This window comes from Oncorhynchus gorbuscha, linkage group LG24 (assembly GCF_021184085.1).
Source record: "Oncorhynchus gorbuscha isolate QuinsamMale2020 ecotype Even-year linkage group LG24, OgorEven_v1.0, whole genome shotgun sequence".
Lineage (NCBI taxonomy): Eukaryota > Metazoa > Chordata > Actinopteri > Salmoniformes > Salmonidae > Oncorhynchus > Oncorhynchus gorbuscha.
Window position 1 is genome coordinate 28,880,646 of NC_060196.1, and position 22,380 is coordinate 28,903,025.

General features: G+C 42.6%; 2 protein-coding genes across 4 annotated transcripts in view; one reads left to right on the forward strand and one right to left on the reverse strand.

Annotated features, from left to right (window-relative positions):
* Window positions 1–4,412: 4,412 nt before the first annotated feature.
* On the reverse strand, window positions 4,413–17,941 carry LOC124013038 (tyrosine-protein kinase STYK1-like). Of its 3 annotated transcripts, none has more exons than XM_046327156.1 (10): window positions 17,587–17,941; window positions 14,129–14,184; window positions 10,268–10,483; window positions 7,653–7,883; window positions 7,065–7,246; window positions 6,416–6,493; window positions 5,799–6,013; window positions 5,663–5,703; window positions 5,426–5,522; window positions 4,413–5,268 (listed from the first exon to the last, which is right to left on the reverse strand). In XM_046327156.1, exons 2-10 carry the CDS (start codon window positions 14,181–14,183, stop codon window positions 5,073–5,075), a joined length of 1,311 nt encoding a protein of 436 aa, XP_046183112.1. In that variant the 5' UTR covers window position 14,184; window positions 17,587–17,941; the 3' UTR covers window positions 4,413–5,072. The 3 variants fall into 3 exon arrangements, with proteins under 3 accessions (XP_046183112.1, XP_046183113.1, XP_046183114.1); XM_046327157.1 differs by lacking the exon at window positions 17,587–17,941 and adding an exon at window positions 17,546–17,577; XM_046327158.1 differs by lacking the exons at window positions 10,268–10,483; window positions 14,129–14,184; window positions 17,587–17,941 and adding an exon at window positions 8,285–8,421.
* Window positions 17,942–20,510: 2,569 nt separating this feature from the next.
* The window catches only part of LOC124013374 (chloride channel protein 1-like), a 39,240-nt gene continuing 37,370 nt past the window's right edge, over window positions 20,511–22,380 (forward strand). The window contains exon 1 of the mRNA XM_046327678.1: window positions 20,511–20,561. Within this exon, the coding sequence (XP_046183634.1) occupies window positions 20,511–20,561 (51 nt within the window). The remainder of the gene's footprint in view (window positions 20,562–22,380) is intronic.

The window sequence follows — 22,380 nt, forward strand, 5'->3', positions numbered from 1 at the left end:
TCTCCCGTCTGGATTACTGCAACTCGCTGTTGGCTGGGCTCCCTGCCTGTGCCATTAAACCCCTTCAACTCATCCAGAACGCCGCAGCCCGTCTGGTGTTCAACCTTCCCAAGTTCTCTCACGTCACCCCGCTCCTCCGTTCTCTCCACTGGCTTCCAGTTGAAGCTCGCATCCGCTACAAGACCATGGTGCTTGCCTACGGAGCTGTGAGGGGAACGGCACCTCAGTAAGGCTCTGATCAGGCCCTACACCCAAACAAGGGCACTGCGTTCATCCACCTCTGGCCTGCTCGCCTCCCTACCACTGAGGAAGTACAGCTCCCGCTCAGCCCAGTCAAAACTGTTCGCTGCCCTGGCCCCCAATGGTGGAACAAACTCCCTCAACGCCAGGACAGCGGAGTCAATCACCACCTTCCGGAGACACCTGAAACCCCACCTCTTTAAGGAATACCTAGGATAGGTTAAGTAATCCCTCTCACCCCACCCCCCTAAGTTTTAGATGCACTATTGTTAAGTGACTGTCCCACTGGATGTCATAAGGTGAATGCACCAATTTGTAAGTCGCTCTGGATAAGAGCGTCTGCTAAATGACTTAAATGTAAATGTAAATGTAATGTTATATTATGTGAGTGAGTGAGCAGACACTTTATGTGTGTAATATTTGCCTATATATTTAAATATACCTTTGTTGGCTGGACTGCCTTTGTTTACGCTGTAGAAAATCATTGTGGAAATTGTGGCCTTTAAGTAGTTTCAATGATCGAAAAAATAGTACTAGAACGGAGTCGTCCGTAAAAAAAAAAACGTGTTTCATATCATTCCTTATTTTTACGAGTTGTTATGAATGGTAAGGTCATGTAAAGCAATGGACACATTGCCTTTGCCAACCATTACTGGGGAGTAGCAAATATATTGGCCTAAGAAACTTGACAAATGGAGGGAGACGTGTTCTGTCCACTGAAATGAGCAAGTAACTTACAATTGGTGCACAGGATTTATATTAAAAACGTCCTTTTAAAAATGTCTGTGAAGTGGCAACAATAATCTATGCGGATCTGAAGTACAGGGATACCAGATTCAAGTGATACCATCCCATAGGCTACTTCAGTTTTCTCAACATGTTTTAGATTATATGCCCTCCTGCTTATTTTAAATGTTAGTTTTTTTTAACCTAAACGGGATCGGTGTCCCTTAAACGGGATGTTTGTTGCTCAATATGCGATAATGTGACTAGAAAACATTGTATAGAACAGCAAACTTTCCGGGACATAGACATGTCTTATATGGGCAAAAAGCTTAAGTTCTTGTTAATCTAACTGCAGTGTCCAATTTACCGTAGCTATTAAAGGAAGAAAAAAAATACCATGCTATTGTTTGAGGATAGTGCACAACCACAAAACACTTTTATCACGGCAACTGGTTTGATACATTCACCTCTAAAGGTAAATAATGTACGTATATTCAGTAATCTTGCTCTGATTTGTCATCCTGAGGGTCCCAGAGATAAAGTGTAGTTTGGTTTGAAGAAATCCATTTTTATATTCAAATGTAGTAACTGGTTTCTACAGTTTGACCCCACTGCTGTCTCTAGCACCACACCCACCCCGCCCGGCCATCTAGATGTGTGAAGGTTAAAGTCGTGATCCGTGATCCATCGTGTATGACATTCCTGGGAGTGTGTAAACTTAAATGTTTTATTACCATAGCATTTATGTATGTCCTTTATAGTTATGTACTTGAACATATGAGAACCTGTTCTCAACTAGCCTACCTGGTTAAATAAAGGTGAAATAAAAAAATATATATATAAATTGACCAATTCGGCACATTTGGGAAAACTCCTGGCAGACTTGATGCAAAATATTGTGTAGCCAGGTAATTCTTGACTGGACCAGTCTGAAACTTTGCATACACACTGTTGTCATCTTGTGGACAAAATCTAAATTACACCTAGGATCCAATGTTAATGTATGGCCTCTTGCATTTCAGAGATGAGGGGGGGGGACGACAATGAAAACGCATGTTTTTTGGTTTGTATTATCTTTTACCAGATGTAATGTGTTATATTCTCCTACATTAATTACACATTTCCACAAACTTCAGTGTTTACTTTCAAATGGTATCAAGAATATGCATATTCTTACTTCTGGTCCTGAGCTACAGGCAGTTAGATTTGGGTATGTCACTTTAGGTGAAAATTATTTAAAAAATGTCCAATCCTTAATCTTAAGTAAGGTCTTTGTAGTTTTACACACAGGAAGAGCTATTTACAGTAGGGATAGAAAATGTCACCAAGGTCGTGCTCATTAGGCATCAAACGGAAGGAAACAGAGGGGACTGCCTGGACTTATCCAATAAGAATCAGTCATTTTCATGCTGCGTGCCCTAATGAACATGACCCTGGGTTGTGGTCTTCCTCATAGCTTTCCTCATAACTTGAACCTATCCAAGGCTCTTGTGACAGTAGCAATGACTGTGGCTATTATGAATAATCAATCATCTTATGATTAGGTTGCTCTGCTAATTGTGTGTTTTAAATTTAAAGCTTGGCGAAGGCTAGGTCAATATCATGCAAAAAAATAAATAAATCAACTACTAGGACAAAACGCAGAAGTGGTCGTGCTTTTATTTTGCAACTGAAGTGATGAGTGTTGTGTAGACTGAACTTATGTGTAATAGCTAGCAGTGCTCTTTACGTGACAGTCCTGGTTAAGACTTCTGAGTTTGTTAAGGCACGTTTGTTAGGCAGGGATCCCGGCTCAACTAAGAACATAAAGAAAGGATCACTTTGCTTTGTGGTACGACAGATACCTCAAAGGGACAATCAAGTGATATATACGATATACATGTATGATGCATCATTATGATGATGTGGCTGGTGACACTTCTTGAATATCTTCAAAACTGCTGACATGCAAAACATCTTGGGACTGTATTAAAAGTGGACTAATGGGGGGAGGGAGGGGGGGGGGGGGATACCAAAAGATTGAGTGGATTTTCCCTTCCCTGCTGGGCTAGATTTTATGATGATGAGAAACTCAGCCATTTCTAATTGACTAAATTGCAGACTGATGGTTGTTTAAAGGGTTAAAGTGTGAGTGGCCACAGTTTACATGTAGAATTATATATCTGCTAGTGTGGGAGAGAGACCCAAGTGGGGCATTGGAACACACTGGCATTGTAGCCTGCAGGGAAGGTTCATTTGGTTTTCCGTTGGAGCCACATAGATATTCAGTATATAGACAGTGGATATATATATATATACATACATACATACACTGATTATACCAAACATTAGGAACACCTTCCTAATATTGAGTTGCACCCACACCTTTTTCCCTCAGCACAGCCTCAATTCGTCCTGGTCATGAACTCTACAAAGTGCCGAAAGCGTTCCACAAGGATGACCCCAATACTTCCCACAGTTGTCAAGTTGGCTGGATGTCCTTTGGGTGGTTGACCATTCTTGATACACACGGTGGAAACTGTTGAGCAAGAAATACCCAGCAGCATTGTCGTTCTTTTATTTTTTTGTAATCTTAAAAAAAACGTTTACCCTTTTTCGTGGTATCCAGTCTTGTCTCATCACGGCAACTCGGTAGAGGCGAAGGTCGAGAGCCGTGCGTCCCCCAAAACACAACCCAACCAAGCCGCACTGCTTCTTGACACAATGCCCGCTTAACCCGGAAGCCAGCCGCACCAATGTGTCAGAGGAAACACCATGCATCTGGCATCTGTGTCAGCATGCACTGCACCTGGCCCAACACAGGAGTCGCTAGGGACAAGGACATCCCTGCCGGCCAAACCCTCCCCTAACCCGGATGGCTCTGGGCCAATTGTACACCGCCCCATGGGTCTCCCGGTCGCGGCCGGCTACGACAGAGCCTGGACTTGAACCAGGATCTCAAGTGGCACTGCAGTGCCTTAGACCACTGTGCCCAGCATTGCCAGTCTTGACACAAACCAGTGCACCTAGCACCTACTACGATACCCCATTCAAAGGCACTTACATTTTGCGTCTTGCCTATTCACCCTCTGAATGACACTCATACACAATCCATATCTAAATTGTCTCAAGGCTTAAAAATCCTTCTTTAACCTGTCTTCCCTTCATCTCCACTGATTGAAGTGGATTTAACAATTGACATCAAAGAGGATCATAGCGTTCACCTATGTCTGTCATGGAAAAAGCAGATTGCTTTTGTATATACATACTGAACAAAAATATACATTTGCTTACATCCCTGTTAGTGAGCATTTCTCCTTTTCCAAGATAATCCATCCACCTGACAGATGTGGCTGATTAAACATTATGATCATTACACAGGTGCACCTTGTGCTGGGGACAATAAAATGACACTCTAAAATGTGCAGTTTTGTCACAACACAGATGTCTCAAGTTCTAAGGGCAGGTGCAATTGGCATGCTGACTGCAGGAATGTCCACCAGTGCTGTTGTCAGATCATTTAATGTTAATTTCTCTACCATAAACCACCTCCAATATAATTTTAGAGAATTTGGCAGTAAGTCCAAACGGGCTCACAACTGCAGGCCACATGTACCCACGCCAACCCAGGACCTCCACATCTGGCCTGTTCACCTGTGGGATCATCTGAGACCAGCCACCCAGACAGCTGATGAAACTGAGGATTATTTCTATCTGTAATAAAGCCCTTCTATGGGGAAAAACTCATTATAATTGGCTGGGCCTGGCTCCCTAGTGGGTGGTCCTATGCCCATCCATGGCTGTGCCCCTTGCCAAGTGATGTGAAATCCATAGATTAGCGCCTAATTCGTTCATTTCAATAGACTGATTTCCTTATATGAACTGTAACTCAGTAAAATTGTTAATTGTAGCGTGTTGCGTTTATATTTTTGTTCAGTATAGTTATGTCCTTATACCTGAGTGTTTCTTCAGTCTCTCACATTGTATTGAGGATAGTATGGCACCTAAAGAAAAACAAGATTTGGTGTTTTGACATTTGAAACGCTCTTCCAGCAGTCGTCACGGTAATGTGAAAAAGCGACACTGAATTTATGACCTAGATTTAAACAAGAAGCCCAGGAGACCAATCAGAGAACAGTGTAATTGTAGGCCTCTCCATATCCCGCCTCGTGCAGGTACTTCTCAATGTCCAGTGGTCCAGGCACTCGAAGAACTGGCCTATCGTTGGCACTCTTCTCTCCTGATTGAAGCTTCCGGACCACTTCAGCCAATGCAGGGCGCTCGTGTGGAGCGAACTGGCCACAGGACTTGATTATGGAATACCTGAAAAAGGTACAGTAGCTTTTGGAACCAATTTTAACTGTTTTTGTGGGGATCATTGTGGCCACTTCTATCACTGTCTAAGAACTAGTACTGTTATATGTTTTCTGTGGTATACTAGGTCATTATTAACGGATTATGACTTAATGTGGTCGCTTACAGTGAGTTCGAACAATTAGCGGGTCTCTTCTGAGTCTTTCCTCTCTGGAGGTATTGGAGAAGATCATTGGCCATGACTTTAGGGAATGGTGGGTCACCTAGAAAGTGGAGGATTCAATGAGATTATTAGGGGTGCGTGTACATGATAAACATTATATCCCTGGGATAACATTTGTGGTGGTTGTAACAGTTTAACAGGCCGGTAATGATAGATTTATTTATTTAGAAAAGCATTTACCGAGTGTCACCATTTCATGGAGCAGGATACCAAAAGACCAGCTGTAAAAAAAAGGATGGTTGGAGAGAGATCACTGTCAACGTTAAAAGTCTCATGACTTTTTCATATTATATGTCCAATCAGATTGGCGACCTACACGTCACTGCTTTGACTGACAAGTCTCCTTGCCAATACTTCTGGAGCCTGCCACTTCCTCGTCTCGGTGTTCTCCAGCTCTCCTGGAGTTCCTGCTTGTGTTTTCCTGCGGTATGCTGGACCCAATCCCCACAGTTTAGCTGTCAGGTCTCTGCCAACCAACACGCTCCGAGCTCCAACGTTGCCATGGATACAGCTCTGACCATGCAGGTATTCCTGAATGCACAAATAAGGAGGATGCTGTTTTACAATGGCTATGGGACATTCAAGCATGTAAAAGCCATTCATACAGACAAATCAAGTAGGTCAAGGCCAGGAGTTTTCCCTAAACACACGACTTGATGAGGTAAAACTATTGGCTCTAAAATTAAAATTATATGCATGCATTAACCCTTTTAATTCAGCAGTTGTCACAAAGTGCTTACACAGTTCTGAATAAGAAAGATGGAATCGTTAGATCGACATTTTCATAGCATATGCACTCAACTTGAACTATCATTTTCAATTGTAGACATACGGACAGAGATGGATGGAAAGGAGAGAGAGAGAGAGAGAGAGAGAGAGAGAGAGAGAGAGAGAGAGAGAGAGAGAGAGAGAGAGAGAGAGAGAGAGACCAACCAGAGCAGAAGCCACTTGTCCTCCCATGGTGAAGATGCGCTTCTCTGTGATGTCGCATGGGGACTCCCCGCCTGTGTCCTGCCAAGAAACAGCACTGTGAGTCTCCATTCTCACTATCACTAATGGTCACGTCCATATTCACTGTAGTCTAAATGATTACAGAGTGTTTGCGCAGCCTCTTGAGATCCACGTACAACTCGAATGTTCAGGCAAACCAGGCGACAATTCACGATTTACCTAAAGGTTGTGCAAGGCAGATCTCTGGCTAAGACCCGTCCCTATAACACATCAGCATCATGGTCAGTATACTCCAGTCTGGAGCAAAACGTTTTGGTGAAACAATCTTTCTTCGGGACAAGTTCAAGTAGGCTACCTCTTCGTTTCACTCTGTTTAAAACAGTGTTCTCCCTATTGAACATCCCCAGCTATTTGGCAATGTAGGAGTACCCATATAGTTATATAGAGGACTCATCATGGATATAAGCCATTTTAGCATGGGCATTGCCATTGAGGGCTTCCACTGTGCTTCACCCATTTTAAAGTAGTCAACTGGGTGGGGATTTCTATGGGCGGTAGCCTCAATGGCGCTGCCCACGCGGTCATAGATATAAAGTTGGGTCCTCTATCCATCTCTATGGGAGTACCATACCTGTCGACACCTCCATAGGAACCCCAGCAGGTCCCTGTGCTCCAGTTCCTCCATCACGGTGATGAGGGGGGTACGTAGGGAGAGCACGCCTATCAGACCAGGCAGAAAGGGGTGGGGCCCCAGCTCAGACAGAAACGAGGCAAAGCCCAGGAAGGACTGGCGCTCGCTGGCATCAGCCGTCTCTGGGGGAGAACAGGTGCATGTTGAGATTTACTACATTGCAGTTGGACTGCGTAGAATCACTGATCTACAAATGACCTAACATCCCTCATAACTACTCAATGTGTTATCAAGACTAGTGGTTCTGTGCCTCGCTTTGCTCAAACGGATCCCCTCAAACACACTTTTTTCTCCTTCTATATCTGTCAGTAGGCTACTGAAGGGAAATGTAGTCATTTTTGTTATGGGTTGGCCTAGGTCTGTTGATTTGAATATCGATCAGATGTCATCGTGACACCAAGACCAGGTAACATCCCCAACATTTCAGGTTTTATACTCATAAGCCTGAAGGTCTTACAATACACTGACTGTCAGTCTCTGGATGGGAGCGTCTATTTTATAACTCCAATGTATATCAAAGAATGTTACCTTTAAGTGTCCGTAGAATCACATCTCTGTTGTCCATCCTTGCCCGGCAGAGGGTGACAGAGTCATTCGGTTTGACAAAGGACAGGGGCAGCGGAGTGACTAGGTTGAAAGAGCCATGCTGCCTCTCTCTGGGCGTCTCCGGTACTGCTGAAAAGGTGTCTGGGGCGTCACGCCAGGTCGGAGTGCCCATAGGTAACTCCTCATGCTCCAGTGGGTTCAGCTCAGGAGGAGCTGCAGGTGAACAGATGGGTAATACACATCAAATTATATATATATGAAATTCCTCAGACCTAGAGATGCAACTCATGCATTATAAAACAAAAATCAGTCTCTGCCTATGTACGCTTTTTAAAGTAGATAAATACACCATAATCCAGTAGATAAATACATGCCAGGAGTTAGTCTAGTTTTGGCAAACATTTACATTAAAACAGTGGTGGAAAAAGTACCCAATGGTCATACTTGAGTAAAAGTATAGATACCCTAATAGAAAGTTACTCAAGTAAAAGTGAAAGTCACCCAGTAAAATAGTACTGAGTAAAAGTCAAAGTATTTGGTTTGAAAAAGTAAATGTAGTTGCTAAAATATAAGTACTAATAATTTTTTTAATCCTTATATTAAGCAAATGTCACATTTGTGTGTAGAGACGGAACAAGGCGCAGCAGCGTATGTTGAGTTCCACATAATATTTTAACAGTGAAACTTAGCAACAACTAAACAATAAACTAACAACGAACTGTGACTAGAGGTGCTACGTGCACTAACTCAAAACACAGTAACTCAAACAATATCCCATAACCCACAGGTGGAAAAATGCAACTTAAATATGATCCCCAATTAGAGACCAACGATTACCAGCTGCCTCCAATTGGGAATCATACACAAACCCCAACATAGATAATTAAACCTAGAGCCCCACATAGAAATAAGAAACTAGACTAATACCCCTAGTCACGCCCTGACCTTCTCTACCATAGAAAATACAGGCTTTCTATGGTCAGGACGAGAGAGCAAACCAGATGGCACATATTTATTTTTATTTTTATGGATAGACAGGGTCACACTCCAACACAATTTACAAACAAACATGTGTTTAGTAAGTCCACCAGATCAGCGGCAGTAGGGATGACCAGGGATGTTCTCTTGATAAGTGTGTGAATTGGACCATCTTCTGTCCTGTTAAGCATTCAAAATGGAACGAGCACTTTTGGGTGTCAGGGAAAAATGTATGCAGTAAAAAGTGCATATACTTTTCTTTAGGAATATAGTCAAGTAAAAGTTGTCAAAAATATAAATAGTAAAGTACCGATACCCCAAAAAAGAATTAAGTAGTACTTTAAAGTATTTTTCCTTAAGTACTTTACACCACGGCATTAAGTCTAAAATAAACAATATGGCAATCATTGTGCTTTAGCAATTGACTAAGGATGTGCTTCACAAAGTTTGTAAATGCTTACTGCTGTAAAAAGGGCTTTATAAATACATTTGATTTATATGTTGGATTCACATTTCTAACTAAAGCAAAATTTTAACGAAGTGAAGGAATAGGGATTAAACCAGTGGCTCAGATGAAACTATGCAAGCTTTAGAAATCCTTTAAAATGTTGATATTTGGCTGCATTGTCAACCAAAACACAACTCAATATTACTTTTGCAATACACTAAATAGCCTATCTTACAAAGTAATGTAGCAGTATTTATTCAACCTTTTAAAATGAGTAACACATCCATGGCCACATTTTGAAGTTAGCCTGCTGTAACTATAAATGTCTTCTTATGAAATGATAGATAGTGCGCATGTTCAAGATAGCATGCATTGTTCCCAGGTCTGTGGAGATCTATAATAATCTGGGAAGAATCTTGAGCAGCATTGATCACTCGCACTATTGTATTTGAATGTAATCTTAACTGCAATCCAGGTCATTTGGTTGTGCTGTTAGAGGAAGCACAGTGAAAATACATTAAGTTGTTGTATAAATGCAAAATATCTGACATTGTATTCCCATTTTGAACTTTGTTCCGTTTTTAAACGGTTGAAAGTGCAGTGATAACACATTTAGATGACAACTAAACCCCAAAAAATCTGACAATGTTTTTCCATTGGAATTTGATCATGCTTTTAGATGGTTGAAAGCACAGTGAAAACACATTGGGAATTCAACAAGATTTTGTCTTTTTGATTGGGTGAATAAAGCTTAATTTCATTGATCAACGTCTCAAACCAAATATTACCCACATTTCCATGTTGAAATGAGGCAACAGTGGCACAAGTTCTTGGAAGGAAAGTGTTCAGGGGAGGGTCCACTTCAGACAAAAAATAAAAAACTCCCAACAAATCATGAGTTTGGGTAGGAGGGGCTTAAAATGCAGGCGGGAATTGTGCTCATGTTTAAAATAGGGCAGTAACGTTACCGGTGACGCGAATCCTGTTTCTGACTCATCCTCTCTGTCCCAACTGACAACACAACGTGTAAAGACGCATTGAGCTGGAGAGTCAATACATTGCCGGAAGCAACCCATCTATCTAGAAAGACTTGTACAGAGTGGGAAGATACAAGTATGCTGACTCATCAGTCAAGCTCATTGGCACGACATCAATGTGCACACCAACTTACCCTCAATGCCCTGTACGTTCCGTCTGGCACTTTGCCTCAGTGCGTGTGCGCTCAACCTTCGGGTGCTGTGTGGTCGGGCTAGGATTACGCTGGGTCGTCCGCGGATTCCCTTTCCAGGGCAGCACCTCATCAGGAGAACGATTAGCAGAGTGACCAGGAAGCTCGCAAGGAGCAGGATGGGCACGATGATGACTTCCTGTTTGTACACTGTGATCTCTGCGAGACGGAGAGCGAGAGAGACCAATGTCAGAGTTAGAGTATTACTACCGTTGGGCACTTTAACAAGGCACTTAACGTCTAACCTGCTACAGCTGACCCTGTGCTGGGAAAGGACAACATTTCTGAATCACATTGGGCAACAAATAGAGTGAAAAAGAACCAATGAAGTATAGAATGGAAATGGTTGAGGATGACTTTTCAATACTATTCATTATGTCTGTCTCCCTGAAATGGTGATCTTTGTGTTCTGTGATGTCTATGTCAACACTATAGTACAAAGCAAGCAGGTGTGGTCTGAGAAACCTGAGTATGATACACTTGAGGTAGCAACAACAGTACATGCCAATAGGAATGCACAGTATTAGTCAAACGTTTGGACACGCCTACTCATTCAAGGGTTTCGAAGAGTCTCAAATATAAAATAGATTTGGATTTCTTTAACACTTTTTCTGGGCTACTACATGATTCCATATGTGTTGTTTCATAATGTTGATGTCTTCACTATTATTCTACAGTGTAGAAAATAGTAAAAAATAAAGACAAAACCCCTGGAATGAGTAGGTGTGTCCAAACGTTTGACTGGTACTGTATTTCCGACACATAATTGCTGTTTGTCAGGGTGATTTAGTGCTCCTCATTCATATCATCTTATTTCGTAAGCTACTTACAATGTGTACACTGCCTTCATTTAAAGGTCCAATGCGGTGTTTTTTTTAAAAATCAAATCATTTCTGGGTAACAATTAAGTAACTTATTATGATTGTTTTCAATTTAAGAAATTGTCAAAAAGCATCAAAAATAGCGTCTTAGTAAAGAGCCATTTCTCAAGCAAGATTTTTGCTTGGACTGTCTAGGAATGGTCTGAGTGGAGAGGGGAGAGAGGTTTGGCACAGAGATTTGGAACTCTCTTATTGGTCAATTGAATTATTTACCAACCTGGCGAAGTGACCAGGAAGGCCAAAACTCCATCCCACCAAAACAGGCTGAAATTTCAGGCAGTCTTTTCAAACACCTGAAAGGGCATTATCATCATTTTGACACTATCATTCTAACCTCATAGTGTGCAGATATACTGTTAAAGCACAGGACAATCTAGTTTGACTGCACTGGGCCTTTTAAGTGCAACAGGAAATAGCATGCTGAATAGGGTATAGATTGTGGTACAACGTGTATGCTCCACACCGTGATTGATTGGCTAAGTCTACCTACAGTGTGCCGTCCCAAAGCAACTGGAATGCTTAAAGCCAACTGTTAAGAAATGAACAGTCTGTTTTTTAAAAATTCATTCTTCTTGTTCCTTAAAATCTTCCGAAGAGCCTGAACTATCTTTCCCCTAAACTGTGCTGCTCTGTAGACTGACGATGTAGCGGACAATGCAGCAGACCCTGTGCTGTTCCCAGCCGTTCTTGTGTGCATGTTGGATACGAGTACTGGGACAGCAAATGCAACACATTTCTGTTTTCGCTGTATAACGGATCAACGGGAATAATATGGCACAGTGTTTTAATAGGGCACGCAAGTGGGAAAGGAGTGTTTCTTTTATTGGACAAATCTAGGCTGTGTCCTTTTATATTATATTAGTTTGGTACTTAATAAAACCAGTGCCTCTAATCTATATTTCACAGGTCTGATGCCATCTATGTAGCGTTTTATGTATCCTGATGCCATCTATGTAGCGTTTTATGTATCCTGATGCCATCTATGTAGTGTTTTATGTATCCTGATGCCATCTATGTAGCGTTTTATGTATCCTGATGCCATCTATGTAGTGTTTTATGTATCCTGATGCCATCTATGTAGCGTTTTATGTATCCTGATGCCATCTATGGAGTGTTTTATGTATCCTGATGCCATCTATGTAATGTTTTATGTATCCTGATGCCATCTATGTAGTGTTTTATGTATCCTGATGCCATCTATGTAGCGTTTTATGTATCCTGATGCCATCTATGTAGTGTTTTATGTATCCTGATGCCATCTATGTAGTGTTTTATGTATCCTGATGCCATCTATGTAGTGTTTTATGTATCCTGATGCCATCTATGTAGCGTTTTATGTATCCTGATGCCATCTATGGAGTGTTTTATGTATCCTGATGCCATCTATGTAGTGTTTTATGTATCCTGATGCCATCTATGTAGTGTTTTATGTATCCTGATGCCATCTATGTAGTGTTTTATGTATCCTGATGCCATCTATGTAGTGTTTTATGTATCCTGATGCCATCTATGTAGTGTTTTATGTATCCTGATGCCATCTATGTAGTGTTTTATGTATCCTGATGCCATCTATGTAGTGTTTTATGTATCCTGATGCCATCTATGTAGTGTTTTATGTATCCTGATGCCATCTATGTAGTGTTTTATGTATCCTGATGCCATCTATGTAGTTTTATGTATCCTGATGCCATCTATGTAGTGTTTTATGTATCCTGATGCCATCTATGTAGTGTTTTATGTATCCTGATGCCATCTATGGAGTGTTTTATGTATCCTGATGCCATCTATGTAGTGTTTTATGTATCCTGATGCCATCTATGTAGCGTTTTATGTATCCAAAATGGTTTCTAGACGGTTGAAGTGGCTCCACCAGGTTGATTACAGCTCTGTTTGGTAAAGGCTGGGAAAGGGAACAAGTCTCCATCCTAGGCAGATTCAAATGGAATAAATATGGCATGAATGATCTTTACATAGCATACCCCTTGAAATGTGTGTTTTGGTTAAAACACAAAGCTCTTGTGTAAAAATTGACTGTCATGTTGATCATATGTCGGCACCAATAGAATCTCAGTAAATGGACAACCAGTTTGTGACAGAATGTTAAAGCCCACCTTTTTATTTTTACACTGGTGGGAAGATTAGCAAAACGCCCCAGAAATGTATCAGTGGACAGCTAAATGTATCTTGGTTAAACATTTCCTTATTATTTCAAGAACATTGTCTATCACAGTGTTTCCCGACCCTGGTCCTCGAGTATCCCCATCATTACAGGAGGGCCAGTAGGAGGCACTCTTTCCTCTGGTCTTAAATATATCCCAATGCCCCAGGGCAGGGATTGGGGACACTGCCCTGTGTAGGGTGCCGTCTTTCGGATGGGATGTTAAACGGGTGTCCTGACTCTCTGAGGTCATTAAAGATCCCATGGCACTTACCGGTGTCCTGGCTAAAATCCCAATCTGGCCCTCAAACCATCACGGTCACCTACTAATCCCCAGTTTACAATTGGCTCATTCATCCCCCTCCTCTCCCCTGTAACTATTCCCCAGGTCATTGCTGTAAATGAGAACGTGTTCTCAGTCAACTTACCTGGTAAAATAACGGATAAATAAATAAAAATTACACATTTTTGTTGTAACCCTGGACAAACACCTTATTGAGGGCCTGATGATTAGTTGACAAGTTGAATCAGGTGTGCTTGTCCAGGGTTACAATACAAATGTGTGCTGTTGAGGATACTGGAGGACCAGGGCGGGGGTAACACTGGTCTATCGGATCTAAAGAGTCCAAGTTCATGGTTCGTGGTTTCATGTCAATACCTTTGGCTTGGAGACCCAACAGCTAGTGGGTATAAGTTGGAGAAGGTGCAAAGACAAGGCGACACAGGAGAAGTAGAGAAAAAGGATCATGAGAGAGGAGCACTTACCACAGATGGTGTCCCCCGGTTGACACTGATTATCAGCATCAGAGTAGGACGACATCCTGAGGAGTGGGAGCGAGCAAACGCACAGATATCATCATTAGATTACCACCGGTCAGCAGCCTCATAAAGCCCTCGGCTGTAACGACACAGCAAGGAGTATTCAACACCTTCTACTGTCACACATGACACAGGGCGGCAGGGTAGCCTAGTGGTTAGAGCGTTGGACTAGTAACCGGAAGGTTGCAAGTTCAAACCCCCGAGCTGACAAAGTACAAATCAGTCGTTCTGCCCCTGAACAGGCAGTTAACCCACTGTTCCTAGGCCGTCATTGAAAATAAGAATTTGTTCTTAACTGACTTGCCTAGTTAAATAAAGGTAAAATAAAAATTTAAAATAAATAAATAAAGACATCTGGAGTCCATTGTCTCCATCTCAAAGTTGATTCCACTGCCTTTTTTCCCGTTGTTTCACTCTGATCAGACACTGATTTAGACCTGGGACACCAGGGGGGTGCAATTAATGATCAGGTAGAACAGAAAACCAGCAGGCTCCAGACCTCGTAGGGTAAAAGTTTAGTACCCCTGATCTAGGATAATCAATGTCTACTTTAGGAAAAGGAAAAAGACTGTACAGTTGTACACTTGTCATACAATTTCCATGTCTTGCACTTTCACCCCCCATCGATAACGATGACAATGTGAGTATTTTGAACGCTGGTACATGTTTTTGTTATTCTGTGTACATGTGTTTTGACTGCGCTAGTGTTATTGATGTAATCTCAGCGAGATTGCTTTCTGAGTGAATAACCTAGATTAACTCTAGATATTGGAATCCCAAGTAACTATGGTATCTGGTTAGAGCTGATGCTGAGGCAATTTAAGATACAGTAATGTGACTATGGCTACAGTATAATCACACTGACTGCACAATATGGCAAGGTTAGTGTTATACCACGCTTGGCATTTGGGATGTGCCCTAATCACGTAAAACCCTGGATGGGTTGGGCATGCCGGATGATGTAAAAAAATCTTCCCAGCGTGAAATAGTTCTGATTGTGACGTCATGTTGTACAACATTTCACAACCTCAAAATGTTCCCGGTCAATAATTGCACGTGTGTCTGTGTGGGTGGCTGAGCTCGTGCAGATGTTTCTCACACGCCCTCGCCCTCGATTTAGCTAGCTAGCATAATTAGATGTAAACTGGTCGAGATGGGTTGTTCTAAGAAGTGTGCAGTTAACTTTTTTTGTTTAGTTACCAAACAAACAGATATATATGCACTGTCAAATGAAAATATACCGCCCAAGTCTTTACAATCGCAAAAAATATATATATTTGACGCACGAGTCTGGGACCTCACGCCTCAACAAGCTTCTGATTGGTCAGAGTCAATAATCCCGGTCACCGTTGATTGGCAGATGTGTGAAGCAAATGCGCGTGGTCACAGAAGTTTTTTTTTTTTAGGGAGGGTGTGAGAGAACATCCGCACGACCTCAGCCACATAAAGATGTGTTTTTTTAGGTCTAGGGAGGGTGTGAGAGAACATCCGCACGAGCTCAGCCACATAAAGAGATGTTTTTTTAGGTCTATAGGGAGGGTGTGAGAGAACATCCGCACGAGCTCAGCCACATAAAGAGATGTTTTTTTAGGTCTATAGGGAGGGTGTGAGAGAACATCCGCACGAGCTCAGCCACATAAAGAGATGTTTTTTTTAGGTCTATCGGGAGGGTGTGAGAGAACATCCGCACGAGCTCAGCCACATAAAGAGATGCGCGTGCAAATATTGAAGCGGGAACATTTTCACACTGGGAGAAATTTTACATGACATGCCGCATCATTGGTGGTATTTAGGCCTGGGTACAGTACATTCAACTACACTTTATAAGTGTCACCACACAGTCTGACTTTAATTGGTCACTGTTCATTCTCTGATGACACCGCTGTTGGAAATCTCCATATGATTTGGGCATGACATTTGAAAAATGTTAAGACAGACGGGCTGGCTGACTGACCAGTATTCTCCAATGGAATCGTTGATAACCTCTTCCTGCCAACAGTGGAAGTGGACAGAATATTGTTGTTCAAATTTAGTAGGCAGGTTCAGGGCAGGTCAATGGGACAAGTCATTATGAGGGTCTATAGTAGGAAGAGACTGTGTGTATCTGAAATGGCACCCTATGCCCTATATAGTGCACTACTTTTGACCAGAGCCCTATGGGCCCCACTACATAGTGAATAGGGTGACATTTCAGACGCATCCCCTGTTTTTCGTTTGTCACCACAGAGATAACACAACAACTGGTTGTATGGAACAGGTAGAGGTCCCGTTGACGGTTCCCTGGACATTTGCTTCTTAGGTGGAACTGCAGTTGGAGTCAACTTGAGACGACAGAGATTGGGCCAATTCTCATTCCTCTTGCTTGAGGATAGATTGGCTGTTGTGCAATTGTAAAATGTAAATGTTCAAAGTGGCAAAATTGATCAAACCGTCACCACAAAGAACCATTTGCTTTGTCTATTGCAGTCATGTTTAGGAGTATAATACTATAATAACATCCTTTACTTACAACATGGCCGCCTAGCTTGGGGGACCTGTATTTACTCAACAATGTTATGTCATTGTCTTGCCAACTTTCTCATACAAGGCAACAAGTTGACTGTGGTAGAAACGAATTGGTTAGCCATGCTATGACCTTCTCACCTTACTTTATTTCAGGTCACAACCTGTCTAGATGAAGGAGAAATCAAAGGGAAAGGGATAACCTCAACACTTGAAAGTCACCCGACTCTACTACCGTCTACCTGGATGTGGTTCAACCAAAGTATATATAGGCTTAGGGTGTGTTTTGTTTTGTCACCTATTTCTGTCACTGTCCTCGGGTAACAATAATTAGTCGCGGTCACAGTACACTCCTCCACATAGTATTGTTAGGGAGAAACATTCTGACAGCATTTCTGCGTTTTCCCTCCCTCACCCCTTTACAAGTATGTGTGTCACTCAACCGGCCTGACTGCATTTATCTTTGACATGCATTTCTCACACACAACCCATACACAACCCATACACAGCACATAATACAGAACGTTACACTTTTACGTTTCAATATATTGGACCTTGTATTTTAGCCGACAATGTATTTGACTCTTTGCTTGAACTGTAACTGCACATTTCTTCACAAATTGTATCGTGTCAACCTACGTGGCATGCTCCCCGTGTAAGGCTGAATGTCATGTATTGTGTAATGGTATTATGTCCTCGGCATCCAAAGCTCCTCATAAGAAGCAGTAGTATTATCCTGTTTGATATTAACTCCTCATAAGAAGCAGTAGTATTATCCTGTTTGATATTAACTCCTCATAAGAAGCAGTAGTATAATCACGTTTGATATTAACTCCTCATAAGAAGCAGTAGTATACTCACGTTTGATATTAGCTCCTCATAAGAAGCAGTAGTATACTCACGTTTGATATTAGCTCCTCATAAGAAGCAGTAGTATTATCCTGTTTGATATTAACTCCTCATAAGAAGCAGTAGTATAATCACGTTTGATATTAGCTCCTCATAAGAAGCAGTAGTATATGTGATAAATCCAGTTTGTGATATTTGCCATCTCCCACTTTCCCAGCCTCTCTGTCAATCTCGCTCTTCTGCTGCTGTGTGTTTTCTTTCCTCATGTCTCTCTGCTTTGTAATTCTCACAGGTTAGCCCTGCCCTTTGCTGCACCTTTTCCTCCTCAACCTCATCACCTCTTCACGGCGAGTTCTGTTTTTAAACTTTTGGTGTGTGTGTGTGTGTTCTTTAATTGTGTAAAGTGCTACGGTGTGTGTGGGTTCGCAATGCCCTCGCAACTATTTTAGTCTCCTCCTAATCGCCGGTGTCCGTCAAAGGAGTTGTCGATTCACCGTGCCTCCCAAGTGGCCACTCAACACCTGCGATTTCCATGACTTTTCTACAAAGTGAAACTGCTCGATCCACCCCTATCAAATACCACAGGCACTGAGGGCGTTGGGGAAGCAACGTAGGTAGTGTTAGGCTTTTGGTGCGCTGTCACTGTAGCTCATGAATGAGGCAATAGAAGTTTGCCCTGCCTTACAGTGGTATGGTACTGTATACAGGGTGAGTGGCTTTGCAATGGCATGTTGGGGTTTCTTTTGTGTTTTGTAATCAGTCGTCAGCTTTCCAACACCATCGGAAAAACACCCATGGGAACTGCTTGCTGTCCATCTGTTGACTGTTAAAGTAACTGTCCAGTGTTTGCAGATTTCTATGAAATATGACTACTAATTAACTTAAAATATCATTGAAATAGTTTTCTTTCCAAAACATGTTAATTATGTATGTTAAAAAAGCAGCTTTTCTGTGTTAATGGTGTCGGCGTATTCGCCATTAAAAAAAAAAAATGTAGTAATGCATGTTGACCGCTGGTTTAGCCAACTGAGGCGTATGACATCATACTCTGAGGAAATAGCAAGCATTTTTGAAATGATCTATTTGATATACATGTTTGAGGTGTATTTAAAAAAATATATATAAAAATCTCCAATTTATGCTCTGGCTACGAATACGAGTGTAGAATGAGTCAACAACATTATTTGAGTTATTAACAGAATATGAACTTTTAAAAGTGAGATTTTCACTTCACAGTTACTTTAAACACCCAAAACCTCAGCGCTAAAGGGGCTGTTTTAAAATGCTCTGATAACATCTTGTGATATGAAAACCCCTGTGCTTTCCCTGTCTCTACCATAGTAATGAAGTTCAGTAATTGTCCCCTTTCTGGGCATTTTAATTTCATTTCAAATGCCAAGATAATCACGTTTTTAAAATGAAGTTCAGTAAAAAAAAATTATGGTATTTTTTAAATTTTCACCCCTTTTTCTTCCCAATTTCGTGATGTCCAATTGTTGTAGTAGCTACTATCTTGTCTCATCGCTACAACTCCCGTATGGGCTCGGGAGAGACGAAGGTCATGCATCCTCCGATACACAACCCAACCAAGCCGCACTGCTTCTTAACACAGGGCGCATCCAACCCGGAAGCCAGCCACACCAATGTGTCGGAGGAAACACCGTGCACCTGGCAACCTTGGTTAGCGTGCTCTGCGCCCGGCCTGCTACAGGAGTTGCTGGTGCACGATGAGACAAGGATTTCCCTACCAGCCAAACCCTCCCTAACCCAATTGTGCGTCGCCCCACGGACCTCCCGGTCACGGCCAGTTACGACAGAGCCTGGGCGCGAACCCAGAGTCTCTGATGGTACAGCTGGCGCTGCAGTACAGCGCCCTTAACCACTGCGCCACCCGGGAGGCCCAAAGTTCAGTATTGCCTTAAAGTTGCATTATTCAAAAATCTCTCTGCTATTTCCTGGTTGCTAAAACTCTAATTTCAGTTTGACAAAACAAGATGGTACAATGATTCTCTACTGTACACTATCTAAACCGTTCAAAAATATATTTGAATCTGGTGTACAATCTGCTGTATGTTTGAATCTGGTGTACAAAACTGCCAGTAAAAGACTCAAAAACAAAACTTAAGAACGGCATGCATAGAAATAGCGCACCTAGAACATATCTACTGCTTCTTAGACTTGCTTTCAAGTAGAATGATAGATCTATAACTCACATTTCTCTGTGAATTTGGATCGGGTCGCCCAAAAAGTGACACATTTCCACTTTAAACTTCTTGGAGATATATTTTTCAGAGTTATGGATGTTTTTCTATTTGACAGGCACCGCATATCAACATCTTTTTTCTCAATTCTCATCTGCTCTCTATATAGTGTACTGTTCAATACTGTACAGTAGAGTTGCTGGCCCAGACAGTAGCAGATGCTAGACCCTGATCCTTGCTGGACCCTGAACCCTCCAAACCAAAGAAGCCAAAAGTACAGTCTGTGCCAAAACTATGCCTTCATCATATTGCAGTGCCAACTCCAATGAGGAACATCCCTCACAGCAGGACATGCCCAATGAACCTCTCTCCCCTTCTGTCTTTCCCCTTTTACCTGCTCTACCTCTATTCTAATTAACAGGTGCTCAAAGTCTTGGGGGTTGCCTCAGGCAACAGGGTGGGTACGCCATTAGCCCATCTAATGATCGAGGGAGAGAGCGGGATAGAGAGAGGGGAGGTTAGGGATGTGTGAGGTATCTGTTAGTTCACACGCACTGCTTACCGGGACAGAGGTGGGCAATCCGAGTGGTGGGGAGATCTGCTGCAAGGGCTCGCTTACACTGTGTGAGAATGTGTGTGTGTGAGAGCGTGAGAGTTTTTCTCTCTGTGTGTGTCTCTGGTGTGTGTGTGCATGCGCACACTCTCCGGCGCGGGCGCAGAGCTGGAAATGCTGAGACAGACAGCTGGTTTATTTTTGGGTCAGTGACAGTGTGTCAATGGCCGCAGATGCGTCGGAAAGGAAGGCTCTGAGATACCAACAGACCCTGGTCAGTTCTTTCTCCCACGCTCTCTTCCGCTCTCTCTCTCTCTCTCTCTCTCTCTCTCTCTCTCTCTCTCTCTCTCTCTCTCTCTCTCTCTCTCTCTCTCTCTCTCTCTCTCTCTCTCTCTCTCTCTCTCTCTCTCTCACTACCTATCTCTTATCTTTTTCCATTTGCTCTCTCATATTGCGTTTCGCAGCAGCAGACTATCTCTATGACTTTATCTCTATCTCTATGACTTTATCTCTATGACTTTCTCTATCTCTATGACTTGAATCTCTATCTCTGACTTTAATCTTGCACAATCTCTTGCATGACATATCGGGTCGTCTCTGCTCTTTATGGTCTGTGCATAGGGAGCATGGGGACACACACACGCTGTCTGGTAACGGTGGTCACGGAGACCTCTTAGCAGGTCCGTGACTCCGGCAACAGGTGTCTGTGTGTCTGAGGACCCCACACCTTCAGTCTCCGTCAGGGTCTTGACTCTCTCTCTCTCTCTTTCTCTCTCTCTCTCTCTCTCTCTCTCTCTCTCTCTCTCTCTCTCTCTCTCTCTCTCTCTCTCTCTCTCTCTCTCTCTCTCTTTCTGTCTTGCTCTTTCTGTCTTGCTCTTTCTCTCTTTCTCGTTTTCTCAGCCACCTGTTCATTATCCTCTCCACCTTTAATTCCTTTCATTTATTACCAACAAGCATAATGCATTATTACGTAGAAATAGATTGCTGTTCAACGACCTCCTTGTAAGTGCCTCTCCATGCTCTGCGATAGACCTGGGAGGAATGTGTTTGTGGGATTTCATCCATGGAGATAAATCTAGGTTTACAGCAGTGTGGTGTGGGAAGGGGGTAACCCGATCATGCATGTGGAATATATTTGTTAATCTCCGCTCGTCACGTAGTCTAAGATGACCCCGGGGTCCAGAGTGTTCCAAAACATCTGGAGGGACTTAAACCATTAGACTTTCAGTATGTTTTTTTTGGGGGGGTGGGGATTTGTAAGAAACACCTGCTGGAAATTGGTGTGGCGTATTGTATTTAACAGGGTAGTACTATACCGTGGGCCTTTGGCTAAGGTCATAGGCTGTTAGCCTGTCTGTCCACATGCTGGTGTGTGTGTGTGTGTGTGTGTGTGTGTGTGTGTGTGTGTGTGTGTGTGTGTGTGTGTGTGTGTGTGTGTGTGTGTGTGTGTGTGTGTGTGTGTGTGTGTGTGTGTGTGTGTGTGTGTGTGTGTGTGTGTGCCCACCAGTGTACGCATGTACTGCATGACCTGTGTGTGTTAGTACAGGCCATGTGGACTGTGATAACCGTGTGTTTACACTGTCGCCCAGGGAGCCGGGCTATATTGAGAAGTGTCACTTTTTTTGAGCGGGAGTTTGTTTCTGTTCTCTTTGTCATTGTGCTGTGGAGGATCAAGAAATGAGATCACAAGGGGGCCTCCTGTTCCAATCGAATTAGATGCCATTGCCAGGCACAATAGCGAGTTATGTGGAGAGTTGTTGACAGACGTGCGGAGAATGTGCGTGGTTAATACTCCGTAAGACTGGAGGATATTTTCGAAGACCTTCGTGTGTATTACATTTGACTTTATATGACATAAGAGTGGGGACACACGACACTGTCCAACCTTCCCCGTCATGTGACCTATTGCTGTAGATGTCATGTGTCTTTAGGACAAACGGACTAGCAGATGGACGGACCTGCATATAGGCAGAGGAAAGCAGACTGGTAGGCAGGCAGACAGCGCAGGTTAGGAAAGTAGATGGGTAGATTTGTATTTGTTACTAATACTATTGCTACTACATAATACTACTACTCTTATGTTTGTCTCTTCT

What these genes read in the sequence shown, in the direction of transcription:
- LOC124013038 (XM_046327156.1), bottom strand. Translation starts at nt 14,183, where the DNA reads ATGTCGTCCTACTCTGATGCTGATAATCAGTGTCAACCGGGGGACACC. An exon ending in GTCAGTCAAAGCAGTGACGT is followed by an intron (nt 5,704 to 5,798) that starts GTAGGTCGCCAA and finishes TTTTTTTTACAG; the next exon opens with CTGGTCTTTTGGTATCCTGC. An exon ending in CCATGAAATGGTGACACTCG is followed by an intron (nt 5,523 to 5,662) that starts GTAAATGCTTTT and finishes TCCACTTTCTAG; the next exon opens with GTGACCCACCATTCCCTAAA.